Source organism: Prunus mume, linkage group LG1, assembly GCF_029339155.1.
Source record: "Prunus mume cultivar Tortuosa linkage group LG1, ASM2933915v1, whole genome shotgun sequence".
In the NCBI taxonomy this organism is placed as follows: domain Eukaryota; kingdom Viridiplantae; phylum Streptophyta; class Magnoliopsida; order Rosales; family Rosaceae; genus Prunus; species Prunus mume.
The window spans coordinates 27,418,925-27,434,800 of NC_142698.1; the positions used below are offsets into that span (position 1 = coordinate 27,418,925).

General features: G+C 34.7%; 2 protein-coding genes across 3 annotated transcripts; both read right to left on the reverse strand.

The window, feature by feature from the left end:
• Positions 1 to 1,712: 1,712 nt before the first annotated feature.
• Positions 1,713 to 3,460, reverse strand: LOC103325427 (uncharacterized). The gene is made up of 2 exons (XM_008227585.2): positions 2,780 to 3,460; positions 1,713 to 2,592 (listed from the first exon to the last, which is right to left on the reverse strand). Exons 1-2 carry the CDS (start codon positions 3,405 to 3,407, stop codon positions 1,838 to 1,840), a joined length of 1,383 nt encoding a protein of 460 aa, XP_008225807.2. The 5' UTR covers positions 3,408 to 3,460; the 3' UTR covers positions 1,713 to 1,837.
• Positions 3,461 to 4,999: 1,539 nt separating this feature from the next.
• On the reverse strand, positions 5,000 to 8,680 carry PDX2 (pyridoxine biosynthesis 2). Of its 2 annotated transcripts, none has more exons than XM_008227302.3 (7): positions 8,461 to 8,680; positions 8,232 to 8,359; positions 7,641 to 7,728; positions 7,435 to 7,508; positions 6,528 to 6,683; positions 5,469 to 5,566; positions 5,000 to 5,390 (listed from the first exon to the last, which is right to left on the reverse strand). In XM_008227302.3, exons 1-7 carry the CDS (start codon positions 8,513 to 8,515, stop codon positions 5,267 to 5,269), a joined length of 723 nt encoding a protein of 240 aa, XP_008225524.1. In that variant the 5' UTR covers positions 8,516 to 8,680; the 3' UTR covers positions 5,000 to 5,266. The 2 variants fall into 2 exon arrangements, with proteins under 2 accessions (XP_008225524.1, XP_008225516.1); XM_008227294.3 differs by having other exon boundaries at positions 6,492 to 6,683.
• Between the last annotated feature and the right edge of the window lie 7,196 nt (positions 8,681 to 15,876).

Below are 15,876 nucleotides of genomic sequence, written 5' to 3' on the forward strand. Positions count from 1 at the left end.
AAACTGGTTTTTTCATGGTAAGGAAAGGGTTTTTACGACACAAAACTACATAAGAAGACAATGGCGTAGCTTAATGACATTCAGTCAACTGGTCAAAGGACTTGAGCTCAAAATGGGGGAAATTGACCCAGTTTTGCAAGCACAAAAGAATAATCTTAGCTAGGAAATTTATATAATTATCTATTTTTGTACAAGTAATTTAAATGTGAAATCATTTAAGAACAAGACTCTGGCAAGAAATGCTTATTTTGCACTCATATATACTACTAATTTATTTGATTGGTACGTATCATATGGACCTTAACGTAGAATAATATTGTACAACTATTTTACTATGTATAGAGAATGTAGGATTGGCAGAACCTAAACGACGTCACCTGAAATCTAGTTGGGTTGCCTTTAATTTGAGATTAAACTAGTGAGCCTTAACCTGAATTAACTGAGAATATAGATAGATAGAGGCATGCATGATGTATACGTCTCTTCTCACAAGAAAAATATATACAAGCTACTTTAAGTCGTCATTAATCATCAATTTGATAATTGAGCAAAAGGCACCCGCTATTGAAGATACAAGTTTCACTTGTGTATAAAAATTATGGAAAGGAAACACATATGAAGTTGTGGCTCGAGCTTGTGGGCCATACAATTAGTAATTTGAGTATGGTGTTTGGGGCGGGGCTTTGACCCTAATGGGTCAGGTATGAAGCACATAAATCGAGTATGGGGATGAGTTTAGGAAAATTTTCGAGTATGGTGTTCAAGATGGGGCAGGGTAAGGATGGTATGATGGTATTGGATGTCAATCAATATAACCAACCCAATAGCCATATAAGATTGGATATTTGCACAATCTATTACAAATAAATATAAAGCTTGTTCGATCTTGATTGGTTTCATTGCTTTATATCATTGAGGCGGAAAAAATAGGACACTGTGGATGAGATATACAGACACAAAGCATTTATAACTTGTACGTCTTAGTTATCAATTCTGGATATATTTTCCTTTTGATGCATCCAATTTGCACTATAGTAACCATCTAATTTGCTTATGTTTAATTAGGGTTGAATATGATAAGTATACTTATTAAAATTATATTTGTTTCACAATTCAATATATCTTTTTTGATCATTTTATATTATGGTAAATTAGTAATTCAATAAATAGTTTGGTAATAGGGTGTACTCAATTAATTTTAGGGTTCATTTAACCGCACCCTAATTTATATCCATTACTAATAAAATAGATGATAAGAGAAAATTTACATTAATTAGAGAATGTAATTATGATCCCTTCTATTTGAACGGTAATAAAGTCCCTCAGTTAATATGTTATGATTACATGAAATGTTTTAACGTTTTAATGTAATTTAAAGGTGGATGGCATCAATTGTAAAATAGTTGAAAGTACTACGACGAATGTTAATATATTTTAAATGTTTTAGTTAGAGTTAAAAATGAGTGGGTTTATATTTGAAATATATGAGTTACATGGGCCTTTCTCTCAACAGCCCTTGATTTTTTCACATGAGTTTACTTCAAGTTCTTGTTCATGTTTCCAATATTTTTAATTGAATGATAAAAAAAAATTTCCTTAGGCTTACTATCGAAGTAGTTCATCCACCGAAGATAGCCTAGAATTTCATTAGAAGTGCACCACATAATAAACCTCTTTTATTTGAAATAGCCAACTGACCACGGCTACCGCATCAAGAAAAACATCACTTAAGTAGTGCAGAATATTTTAGTTATCTAAAATCAGATGATACACTTGATTATTGAACTTTAACAACTAAGAAACGGTGTTTATTTCCCGTGATGACCATATGAATTGATCAGTATTGATCACCAAGTCCTTCACTTGTAATTGCAAGCCCTGCAGATTGAGTAGTAGTTTGGAACCTGCACACCTTGCAGAGAGGTGAAAAGAGTGATGGAGTTTTATACTTGTCTTCCCCACCCATCAATGGCATTGGAACTCCTCTTTTCACTGGACTAACATAGCCTGGCCTGTAAGTCTTTCCCAAAACTCCTTCAACAAGAGGAGACAATAAATTGGAGAATGAGAATTGTGTCTCCAAGTGAGCAAAAGTATCATCATCTGGTATATGGTAGTGATGAACTCTGTCTTCTTTTTCTCCAATAGGCCTAACCCTAATGGCTATGTCCACGATCCCAGTCACTATAACTCTTACATAGTTAGTGTCATCCGTTCTTTCGACTATCACCTCTCTGTCTTCGTCGCTAGTCCTCCATTCGGCTTCTCCATTAGTTGGGATGCTAATGGTCTCACCATCCCACTTTACCATGAGAGCATCAACTTTGTCATCCCACTTTGAGACCCTTTTTGCTGCAATGACAAGGGTGTGAGTGTCAAACATCACTGAGATGGCCTGAATCCATGTGAAATCGCGAGTCCTTCCTTGTGGTCGAGTCCCGATGAAGTGTGCATTGATTTGGAGGTTATCGTCTGATACAATGGCAAAGTTTCCTCCCTTGGCTCCATGGAAGTAGAACATGACACCATCACCACCAATAAACCGAGGGTCGTAGCAGATAGAGCCATAGCCGTCACAGTTGTTTCTTCTAACTGCGAAAGAGGTTAGCACAATGTGGTTTATTAATAAAGAGTGTTATTTGTAGCACATCTACTAACTACATATTTATCACTTCCTTATAACTAAATGTGGTGAGTAAATGTAGTCTCGGTAGTTTTATTGTGCAAGTATTGGCAGAATTGAGTGATCAAATTAAAGTAACTAAGGTAGGAGGCTTACCCTTGCAAGTGACTTCACAGCTGCTACCGCAGTTAACGAAGCAACCCTTTTCTTTCTTGTTGTTTTTGGGCTTTCTCTGAGGGCATTTTTGTGGACATACAAGGGTCTTGTAGAAACAGGCCCCTAGTGCTTTGCACTGGTATCGCTCCTGTCCGGATTCTAGTGGTGGCAATACGTCGTAGTTTGTACTGTCATTGACTCCATTGCCACCATTGCCATTCCCGTTGCCGTTGCCGTTGCCATTTCCGTTGCCATTGCCTCCATTGCCATTGCCATTATTACCATTGCCATTGCCATTACCGTTGCCATTTCCACTATTTCCATTACCATTCCCATTGCCGTTTCCATTCCCGTTGCCATTACCATTACCGCTGCCGTTGCCACTCCCGGTGTTGCCGTTGCCATTCCCATTGCCATTTCCGTTGCCGCTGCCAGTGTTGCCATTTCCATTGCCGTTTCCGTTGCCGCTGCCAGTGTTGCCATTACCATTCCCATTTCCGTTGCCACTGCCAGTGTTGCCGTTGCCGTTGCCATTTCCATTGCCTTGGCCGTGAACAGATGTGGCTTCCATAGCAATGAGCACTACAAAGAGAGCCATTAATATATAAGACGCTTTTAATTTTGCCATTTCTAGCTACTGTGTATGTTGATCTACTCCTTCTAGTGATTTACTAGTACTTTGAGCACTTGAAGGATAGATGGGAAGGGCAGGGTTCAAAATGATATTTATAGGGGAGTATTAAGGAGAAACTAGGCATTATCTGCTAATATTTTATAATTTGATTTGGGTGCCATTTGTTTTGACCAAATTATTTCTAACTATATTTTGGTTAGATACCCATTCAAAACATCCTTTTAACATCCTGAAGCATTGGCGTTGGCTTGAGTTTGCAGTGAAGACTTGGCACGACTTTTTAGAGTTGTATTTTGCGTAGCACATCATCATTTCTTACGGCTGGCCCAAAGTGATGCAAAGCAAAATTGCAATTTTGCATGAAATCATCAATTAAAAGTTGTCTAACCCCAATTAATTAACATTTGGACGAGGATTTCAACTCTAATCTTTGTCATAGTCCGACGCAGTATGGCAAGCTCATAGAAGCATTTCTGCCTTTCAATCGGATGGTCTCGGATTTTTTGTGCCCCTGTATTTTGCATTGGCGAAAAATAATGAGAGGAACTTTAATTTATCGGATTCATTATTTTTCACAAACTCAAATGCCCTAGAAATGCTTATTTTGCAATCATAAAATTTTCTAAACTAATATATTGGACCTTGATGTAAAATGGTTTTGTAGGAAGCACGATTCTGCTATGAATAGGTTATAGCTACGCTACGCTACGCATGCAAGATACGTATCAGAGAAAAGAAAAGATGCACGCATGAAGATAGCATTGACTGACTAACTTGATAAGCAAAGGGTCATATCCGCCATTGAAGATACCAGCTCAACTTGTGTATCGAAAATAGAAAATGGCGGATGAAGCCATTTAATCTCAGGACTTGTTATGCACAAGAATTCTATAGTGAGCATGTATGGATGGACCTTTGGAACTTGGAAGTCATGGACACAAACGTAATCGGCTTGTGCATTAGCGTCACCAGGCAATATTTTTTTGTTGTGAAGTTATTCTAAACTCAAACACGACTTTTCAACTTATCATGTCTAGAAATATAACCTCAAATTCATTCACAAATTTGACGTCAGGTGTCATGTCATGTTGTATGATGTTATGTTTTAACCTTAGATAAGATACTGAGTTCAAATCTCATTGACGTATCACACGTGTTAAACATGTTTCGTAAGTGATGCGTATTTTTTTGTCAACACAGTTGAGGGTGAGACTGGCCCATATCCCAAGTGCTGGGTTTCACTTGCACTCTTCTTATCCTTGTGATGTAGAACAAGTAATGAGAACTTAGAAATTAGAAAGGATTTTAGGAGAGAAGAGGAATCGGGGATCACGAGAAAAAAAGGATCGGAAGAAGCAAACTAAGGATTGGGAACAGAATTATTAAGTTAGAAGAGCATGCCCTCTCTCTTCACGCGATGTGTCAAGTGTCCTGCTGTACGTTTTACACATCTATCCAAAGCATTGATTTCATTTCTACTTCAAACTGTAAAACATCATATATGAAGTACTCCCAATTTTGTTCTACTAGCAAGCATTCGCAATTAAACACACTTGAGAAATGCAAAATGGTAATTCACATCTGACTAGAGAAACAAAATATTGTCAACATTTATTTCAAGAATTAAAAAGAAACTTTCTATTCAACTTTATAGTTTATATACACTGTCTGAAACGCAGAACTGGTTATCTGCCTTAAAACTAAACCAATTACCAGAAAGAATACTTGTTGACGATCAAAAACCTTTAACAGATGTCATACATGAACATCAGTAAAGGAAAAAACCGACTGATAAAAGTAAATAATTTCAAAAATGCAGGAAACACGCCTTTATCTCAGTTATCTCACTGGCACTATTGAAATATAGGGAGGTCAATCTTTGGTTGTTGGTCAAGATTCAGATCTGCTCCAACAGCAACAATGCTACTTGAGGCCTCTTCTCCAGTTTCAGTTGCCATCTTCAAGAAGTAACTATGCCTGCGCAAACAAATATTTAGAACCTTGTGTCAAATTTAGAAGAAACTAGATCCACTCCAACAGAATATACGTAATTACCATCGAGTGTCTGCTGTCAGTTCAGGATGGAAGGCAGTCGCCAACAGATTCCTTTGTCTAACTGCTACAATCACTTTCTTCTCAGACCCAGTATTCTCCTGAAATATACAAAGCTAATAAGAAAAAAGCAACAAAAGAAGGTGAAACATAACTAATATATTCCAGTGGTACATCACCATCACCACTGGTAATTCATAGTTGATGAATGGTGCTAATGTTTTTCATTGCAATAAACTGCATATTTGCACCCCAGAACAGAAGCAGTGCTACTGACAATAGATTTCAGTGCAAAATCTAATTATCTAAAAAATAAGTTGTCTTATAAACACGACACAACCGGGTTTGTGAGTGGTTGTTTTTTAAGAACCCAAAAACTAAGCTAGATGACATTTCTACAAGATCAGATGCCAGGTGACTAATTGCAGATGAGCATTGCTAAAATAGTCCCATCCTCATGAACATATCAAAGTATCAGTCTGATTGTATTCAACAGCTTTTAATCATATGGCATAAATTTAAGACCAGACCACAAGAAATTGACTGCTTCTCATATATCAAATTGTACTTTTGACCATCATTTGCTTCACTATCATAAACATCCAAACTAATTACCTTTTTAAACGAATTATGTTCCAATATTATCTACCCTATCCACAAAAATAGAATTGCCAAATCCACTGAGCGAAGCTGGTTGAATTTACCCATCTCTCACTCCCAAGAAAGGAAGACAACCCCAGTACAGTAAATCGTGCATAATTGAAGAGGAAATCTTTTTAAAAAGCCGGCGGTTTCATTGTGTTAAGAATGGATACTTCTTGGTGTTGCCGGAATTCCGACTTGGGGATACCTTTGACCGATTGCCTGCCCTTAATTCGATGATTTATGGTTTGCAAGGAAATATGGTCTTTGAAAAAGCAAATAAAGCTACCGATCTAAAAGAAACCAACGAGTCCTTGACTACGGACTGATTATATAGCATTATAGCCAGTAAAATTTCTACAGACAGAAGAAAGAACCACAAACCTCTTGTGCTTCAACAGCAGAATTTGAATCCAATACCTCATTAATTGGGACAAGATAATCAGCCAGCACTTGAACTTCTGGTCCTACATCAAGGATAGCAGGAGCGCGGATGAAAACTCCACGAAATACTTCAGGACCACCTTCCTTAGAGGCAAGCTCTGGTACTGCAAGTTCTGCCTCAAAGCTTCGAATCTGTAATTTATTTTAGAAAAACAAGATTAATAACAGACAGACAACTCAAGAACCCCAACATTGAATATCAACATCAAATAAACTGACGTATTACAATTTACAACAGATAGTTCCCTAATAATCCACAGTTCCTCACAGCCCTTTTTATCTTTTTTATTCCTTTAACATTAAAATCTGGAGTACAAATTACAGCTTACATAAATTTATAAAGTTTTAAAAAAAATTCCTTTCTTTTTTAAATGTTTCTATGCTAATAACAAGCACTTTACTTGTTAGATTTTTTAAAAAAAAGTGATGTTTTTCTTTACATAAGAAATAGTGATGTGGTTTATGAAATTAGTTTATTTTAGACAGTTTATATTGCATCATAATCTAAGAAAGCTTTCAATTAACAGGTCCAATGGAATTTGCTAATTATAATGTGGAAACCTTTCAAGATAATATGAATGTGACATTAGAAATCTAGAATGACAACATCCACCATTCCAATAAACTAAGTATAGAAATATATGGTAGACAGATGACGCTTCAGGTAACAGAAATGAACTGCAAACACAATCAAACCATTCAAACTTCACACTATGTGCCCTGTACAGCTCTTCTTTTATGAACATTCCAAATTCAAGAACTTTAGGACAATTTACCATGTTAAATACTGACACACTTACCAGTGCAACGGGTGTCTCATTTTTATGGCTTATCTATTTTGATAAGCCTGTTTAAGTTGAGAATACAGAAGTCAGTGCATTACCTGACTGCCAAAGAAGTTCCTGTGGACAGTGCAATCTAGACCTCCAATAAGTTCCTGTCCTCCTATTTTCTGTCCTGAAAACACATGCCACTCAACTCAATACTAAAAATAAAATAAAAAATTGCTGCTTTTAATTCTACTATGAAGAAAAATGAAATACCAATAACTTAAGGATTCATAAAAGAAAAGAAAGAAAGAAAATGAACCTGTAGCTTTGTTTGCTAAGAAGATAAGCCCTGCACAGGTTCCCCAAACAGGCTTCCCCATTTTGACAAACTCACGCAAAGCAGGAAACTGTCAATAAACTAAATACGTCACAATCAAATATGACATTGAAGAAAATGCCAGAATTCCTAAATTTGGCAAGTCAAAATACATTAGAGTATATAAACAAGTAGACCATATACAAAAAATTAGCAAAATTCCCTTTTTCAGAAATAGAAAATAAAAATTGGTGGGTACATTTAGCCAAGTTCATTGCTTGTTAATCAAATTCAAAAAAGGCTATAGTATATTTCTTTGTTTTCCTTTCGTTTGCTTTTTTTAGTACAAAAAGGCAAGCCAAAATTGTTCAAACATGGTTTATAGTAAAGACCACCTTTTCTCTAATCCACATTTAACCGAATCTCCCAACAAAAATATACAGATTACACCACTCAAAAACAAAACTATACCATTTTTTACTGAAGTTATATAGAAGTCATTTTCGTATTAAACCAACAAGAAACAAAGCAAAAAAGCACTAATAAATCAACAAAATCGCAGAGGGAGAGAGAGAGAGAGGGAGAGAAAGAGACCAGATTGTGGTACTCAGCGAGCTTAGCCATGGTGGTGCTCTCTCCTCCAGGGATAATAAGGGAAGCCACGGTTTCAAGCTGCTCTGGTTTCCTTATCTCCACGCCTTTCACCCCAAGCCTTCTCAGCGCTACAACACACAACCACAGACACAAAATTCCAGTTAACACTCGGAACAATATAGAAATACATATGCCACGAGAGAGAGAGATAGAGAGGAAAAGGGGTTGCCTGCTATGTGTTCGTTGAAAGACCCCTGTAAAGCAAGCACGCCGACGAGAGCCATAGTGTGCTCAAAGCCTCACAGACTGCTTGGGGCCAACGATAGAACAGCGCGCTTTAGTCTTGGAGACGGAAGAAGGGTAGAGAGAGACGGAAGAAGGGGGAGAGAGAGCCGTAAAGCGATTGAACACAGTGCACCGCTGCCTCTCGTTTCCTCATAGGCTCCAATTTTTGCCATTTTTATTATTATATTTGTATATAGAGGAATATAAAATAGTGAATCAGGATCATCTCATTAGAGCACTTCCAGTTAAGCTACTGGATACTATTCATTTTTTGTTTTTCACAACTTTGTTTACTTAAACAATTAATTTAGATAACATTTTCAGATAAGATTTTTGGGTTCCTACGTATGAAAAATCATTTTCTCAAGATTTTTAGCGGAGGTGCAATATTAACTAAGTATGAAAAATTGTTTTTCGAAATAATCATCTTTCTCAAGAAAATTTTTGGCGCTTTTATTCCTTATACATCAAATAAAAAACTTGATTTTATGGGATTTTAATATGAAGTATATATTGACTTAATGAGCCATCATTTTTAGCCTAAATCGTATTTTGCACTAAAACCGATTTTTCATATTTTGATTTGGTGGGAATTTGATTTTCTAGTATTTTTATTTGAATCCAAATGGGGGGTACTTCCTTATTTACATTGTAAACTTAAGTAAATGGAGTAATATAAAAATAAATAAAAGTAAAAGGACAAAGACATTTACTTAAATGTTGAAAATGGAAATAAGGTATAGAGAGAAAAAAAAATAAGTAATTTTTTGGTATTTTTTATTACAAAAATATTGGTTGTTGGTGTTAAAAGTGAAGAGTATTGGTTGTTATTTATAGAAAACAATTTCAGTATTTTTTTTTTTTTACCTTTTTTTCGATTTTTTTCTTTTTTTTATTGGGAACAAAGGGAGTGAAGTCATCATGACATCATCTCAACCCAGCCAGCAAGCATGCTGGCCCCCACCTCTTGCCGGGCTCCATTTTGTTGCTGGAAACGCCTACGATAACCCCCCAGAGCCCAACTGCATTCTGGAAATGCTCTTAGAGCATCCACAATGGGGTGTAAATTCGGAGGTGTAAAGCCATTTTACATCCCTTTTACACCTTCGGATAGTGTAAATATGTATTTTGCTCCAATGAGATGGTGTAAATTCGGGGGTGTAATCGTGGGTCCCAGCTTTTATGTTGACTTTTCTTTATTTTTATTCTCTTTTCTCGGATAAATCCCGCATGCAATGGGATGTAAAAATAGATGTAAATATACATTTTATTTTACATCCCCATAATGGTGATGTATATTTACATCCATTTACATCTCCCCATTGGAGACAATTCCGGTTACTTGGGGTGTATATTTAACATACACCCCTATATACACCTCCCCACTGTGGATGCTCTTAGGATTCTACATATCCAAAATTCCAAACATTAAAAGAATAAAATTTAAAATAAAAAAAAAAAAAAAAAAAAAACACAAACTTGTTGTTAGAAGGTTTTTAGGTGTTGTGGACTTGTAGTCAACTCAATTTTCGTTAGCACTGGTCCTGACATCAGATACGTTACATAATTTGTTAAATTTTAGGTTAAATTTGACATAAAATGTAATGTCATAATCAACGGTGCTAACGGAAGTATAACACACATTTTGGAAATTCAATAACCAGAATGTGCAGTTGTTGGCACTAATTTGGAGGATATGGTTATTGCAAATGTTTTTTTTTTTTTTTTTTTTATTTTTTTTTTTTGTAATGGTGGATGTCGTTGTACTTTTTTTTCTTAATTGGATTTCCTCCATCAGGGTTTTTATGGCAAGATTTTAACGAAACCACTTTGCTTTTCGTCCCTTGTTTTCTCTGCTATTTGTAAGCTGATTTTTAGTTTGAATGAAATTGCATTTCTTTAATAATAAAAAAATGACCAAAATGTGACTCAAGTACAAGTTATGTGACTATTGTTCCTAAAAACTCAAAGGCATAAAGGTTTGAATGTCCCTTAGGTCTCCATCCTTTCTATCGAAAGGTATTTTGGCTCAATTTTCCTATTAAATCAACTTTTTGTGTTGCACTTTACTCTTTATTATTGAGTCTATTAAATTTTCTATTCAAAGTTCAGACACGGCATTTGTGGGTCCTATTTAACGAACTTGACAATATGAAATAAAATGGACACCAAGGGTTGATATATTCGGTAAACTATGTCAAAATGACTTTCAATTGCAAAATTACTTTTCGAAGGACAATAGAATAATTAAGATGGAAAAAAAAAAACAACAACAATGGTGACACCTTGTTAATTCATAAATAGGAAAAGTAGATTTAAGAGGTAAATTGAGCCAAAATATAACATCATGAGACATAAATGTTATGTCACGTAGGATTTAACATTTCGGTTGGAGTGAGACTCTTTTATTTTTTCTAGATGCTAAAAGTGACACGTTGGATTTAACATAATTTTTGTATGTTCTGGGTTAGTGTACCATCCAATATGCATGGGACATGTGGAAATTTATTATTTTTATGTCCTATGTATATTGGAGAATATTTTCACATGTCTCATGTGTATTGAACGTTCGTACACCAACCAACTGATATACCATGAACATACAAAAATTACTCCACTCTTCACTTCAAATGAGAGATATTATTGTGAGTAACCATCCATAAAATCTGCATTTATAACATTATTGTACCTTTTTATCTTTTATCATTCCCTTTGTAACTTGGAAATGAATCTTTCAATAGCTTTTATCTCATACTCTGTTTCTCAACTTCATCCCAAACGAGAATCACATTATTTAGGGTATGTTATCAAAATACCATTTTTTTTAAGAATTTAAGGGTCAAATTGGCACAATTTCATATTTATAGAAAACCTAACCGGCAAAAATGGTATTTTCCAATGCATGATTGATAACCCTCGCATCTTTTTGAATATTGAGTGATGTTATTTCCACTCCCATTAAATTCTGAAAAAACGAAATCATCGTATTTCCACTCACTATTGTTTCTCAAATATCCTAAATATATCCCTTCTTTCATGAAACACCCTTTTGGCGCTCAAGAGCTCTTAATCCACTTTAGAATATGATATTTTTCTAATGGTTTAGTAAACAACTTCCATAGGAATCCGGAATCTAATTCTCATCAATCCAACTCCTCCTCAATTCAATTCATTCTAATCCAATTACATATTAGTAAACATGCCAGTAATGTAGATAGGCGGATGGATATATAGTAAGATTACGTTTCTATTTTTCTTTTGACTCAAGTCCTTAGTGCGTCTTTTGTGCAAAATTATAAACTTGTCATAAACAATTCCGTTTATAAGTGGGTGGAGAAATAGTCATGGAAAAAGCAGCCCTCAGTTTTGACCTATTGCCAACACCATTTTGCCCACAAAAACGATTTATTTTTCAAATTTGGCACGAACAATTCCATTGCTATCTTGGGCACAAGAAAATCCGGTACACCATGGGCCAAGAAGCCCCGGCCTAATTATTCTTAAGCATACTCAATAAGGAGAGAATGGAAGAAATCAACTTAGGCAAGCCCAGATTCAGCCATGGTTACAATACATGGGTCAAAGTTTAAGGCCCAACGAGGGCAAAACCCACTGCTAAACAATTAGTTACTAAAATATCACGCGAGATGAAATTTGGAATGTTGAAGATAATCGCCCATGAACGTGTGAGCGTGTGAATGCATGTGAGTTTTATAGTGGAGTCCTCGTATATTTACGATCAAGGAATATTCATATACGATCAAGGAATATTCAGTATTTCATAATAATGAATGCACGTCAATTTTATAGCGGAATCCACTTGTATCTATGATCAAGAAATATACACGCAAAAGTCAAGCCTGTATTTCAGCAAAATGGAACTCATGAGGAACAACATACACTCACGCTCACATCACATCATGTTGCTTCCTTATAAAGTAAAATGCGTAGCTTAGAATCTTATATTGGAAGAATACGTAGCTTCCTTATAAAGTATAACTATCTAATTGACTTAAGGTGATTATGTATTTAAAATTAATAAACACTGGAAAAGTCATGAATCATAATAATTTCAATCTCATATTAACGAATAACACAAAAATAAACACTCTAGGTAAGTAAACGTTCCACACATTGGCGGATCTAGTAAGGAGCCGGTGAAGGCACTAGCCCCCACTCAGTCTTGTTCTACACCTATGAAGATGCCAAGTTTTCATGATATTTTCTGTTGAATGGGGGCAAATAGTTTGATAAAATACCTCAAAGAAGACTAAGATATGGCAAAGGAATATCTGAGACTTGAGCTGCATTAGGCAAAACTTTACAAATTGGCGGTAGGCTCCATTAGCCAATGCAATATAGGTCAAATTTTACAAGTTCTTGCTCCCACAAAAGAATGATTCCACCAGTCTATCATACTATCAAAGTAACATAATTATGATGGTGCATGTGCATTGCGTATCTCAAATCAAAAGAAGGTAACACATCACAATTTTTTTTCACAAGTTGTAAAAGTAGCAGACAATACATCATTTGCTCAGCATGTGTGACGATTTGACATTGTGCAAATTTGGCAAAAGGATCAATGTGTATTTTATTCCAATAGATAAGTAGGTGGGGAGTGTTTTCTTTTTCTCTTTAATAATTTTGTGGTAGATGGGAATTTGGAAAGGTAGGTAGGTGCAAGTTTATGAACCTCATCTTGTTCCCTTCATGACCTATGACTCAAAAGAAAATTCATTCCTCCATATTAGAGCAAAATAATGAATGGATATTTATAACATAGTTAGTAAATCCGCATATTATATATGTATGTATTTTTTATAAATATTTTTGTTTATGTATATTTCTCATAATATGAAAATTTTGTAACTTTAAAAATAAATGTATAATTCTTCTATTATACATATACATACTCACAACTAATACATATTTATTCACATATCCTAGTTGTCTTTCTCATGTATTCTTATGAAAAGACTACATATAAAAAAACATATATTATTAAAATATTATGTAGTGGCCAAATTTTTTTATCGTATTTTTTTAGAAAATGTACCAATGCATTTTATGCTTTACAGTTCACAATCAGAGGACCCATAATTTGAATTTGCGTCCAAATATTGGGTTCTTGCATTGAATATGCCCTAATTGAACATCTGTTAAGAAGAAATCAAGTCCTACAACTCTAAAAGCATACACAGTGGTAATGTGTATGTGGAGGTGTATGTCAAATATACACATTTGGTTGCCGGAATGTTCTGCAATGGGGAGGTGTATATAGCTGTAAATATACATCACAGCCGTGAGATGGGAAAAAAATATGCAAATGTATATCTAATTTTACACCGAGTCAAGTGGGTCCCGTAACATAAAAGCCAAAATAGAAAAGAGAGGAAAGCTCCCTAAAAGACGGGGAAGTTATTAAAATGGTGGGCCCAAGGCGTGGCTAAGATTTATTAAAATGGGGAAGTTATTAAAATGATGCAAATGTACAACATTCTTCTCCAACAACTCTCTACTGTATGAGAAATTATAGAATGATACAGTATCACCACGTCAGCTCGTGATACTTTCATTCAAAATTTGCCACTTGTCTAAGTTTTTACAAGCTGAATTTAACCCTTATTTTTATCTTTAAATTTAGAAAACTTTAAATAAATAAAAATAATAAGCCAAGCAATCACCTCCCTAAACGACAACGCCCTACCCCAACTGCCTGCCATGGAAATCCATCAGAAGATTTTAGACTTCTTGACCTTCGAAACTGTATGTTCTTGGCCTTGCAAGACTATGAAGGGTTCAACAAATCCCTTAAAACCATAAACCCACCTCCTTCCAAATTCTCAATATATTTCGTTGAACCCTAAATTGAAAGAGAGGCCTATGTGCAATTATTAGGTCTGCTAGATTCTCAAGCATCCTTTTAATGTTTAAGGTTGTGTTGATAAATTGAGGTGAAGAAATAGAAATATGAAATATGGGAATAAACAAAGATGAATGACGTACATGTTAGTAATGGTGGATAGCATTCTCTGCGAGAAAGGTGGTTGTTAATTAAGGTGGCTCCTTTTTCCTCTTCTGTTTCCAGTTCTTTTATTTTTTAACTTGAAAATGTAAAAAAAAGATTTTTAAATCCAGCTGTATAAATAGTTTTATTTATGTTTATAATAATATAATACATGACAAATTTTGAATGGGAGTATCACGAGGTGATGTGATAATACCATATTATTCTATAATTTCTCCTAATGTATGACCATGTTTCATTTAAATTGAAACATGAAACTAACAACTTCACTGATCAATGGTGAAGAATAAATTCATATCAAAGCCGACGGTTCAGATTAATTTTATTTACATCATATTGAATGAAATTATATCTTATTGGAATTTTAAATTTGTAGGTCGATTTGTTTAGAAAAAAAAATATTAAACCTAACACACACAAAATTAAATAAAAAAAATTAAACACAAAAAATGAATTAATACAAGAAAATCAGATTTACATCTTTGAATTTGCATCCAACTCATTGGAGCAAAAATGACATTTGCATCTCCCGGAAAGTGTAAAGGAGATATAAAAGTGTCTTTACACTCTCGAATTTATACTTCCCCTACTATGGATGCTCTAATAATGTTAAGAAGAATAGACGACTTTTGAATTGATTACGAATATTTGGAGAGAAAAACAAGTGTCTTCATAATAGTGGTTACATATTAACACGTCGAATTTCATCTTTTAATATAACGAAACTTATGTTCTGGACTTGATTGCAAACCGAACCAGAATACATGAATAAATTTGTCATTTTACAGCTAACTGATAGTTATTTTTGTTTTAAAAAATATGTTATCCAAATCTGTTCAGTTAACCTTTTTCGCTGTCCTCATCAATTTGATAGCGTAATTTACCTATCAAGTGGAAGAGAAAATAAGTTGATTGCATTATGTCTTGGATTATTGAGTGGGTCCATTTTGATACGTTTTATCCTAACCCACAATTTGTCAAAGTAATTAGGCAAGGGCAACCCTGGGCCCACTTGAATTAAAATGCCATTGTCAAAGTAATTTGTTTGGCATAACGACTGGTAGTTCTTGAGGGTTAGGTCATAATTCTGTATTATTAAGGTTTAGCATTGGACTTGATGTATCTAAACTAATTGATTTGGGTTCATCGATGATTTCATTATTCCAAGAAACTTTTATATATGTAGTGTTCTCCTTATGCTCTTTTCTAATTTTGTACAACTTATTATATAGAGATTTTCACTCCACTGTTTTAGTACCATTTAAATTAAGAATTTACGGCGTTGTACATAATAATGTAAATTAGTAATAGTCAACAAGCCAACGTGTT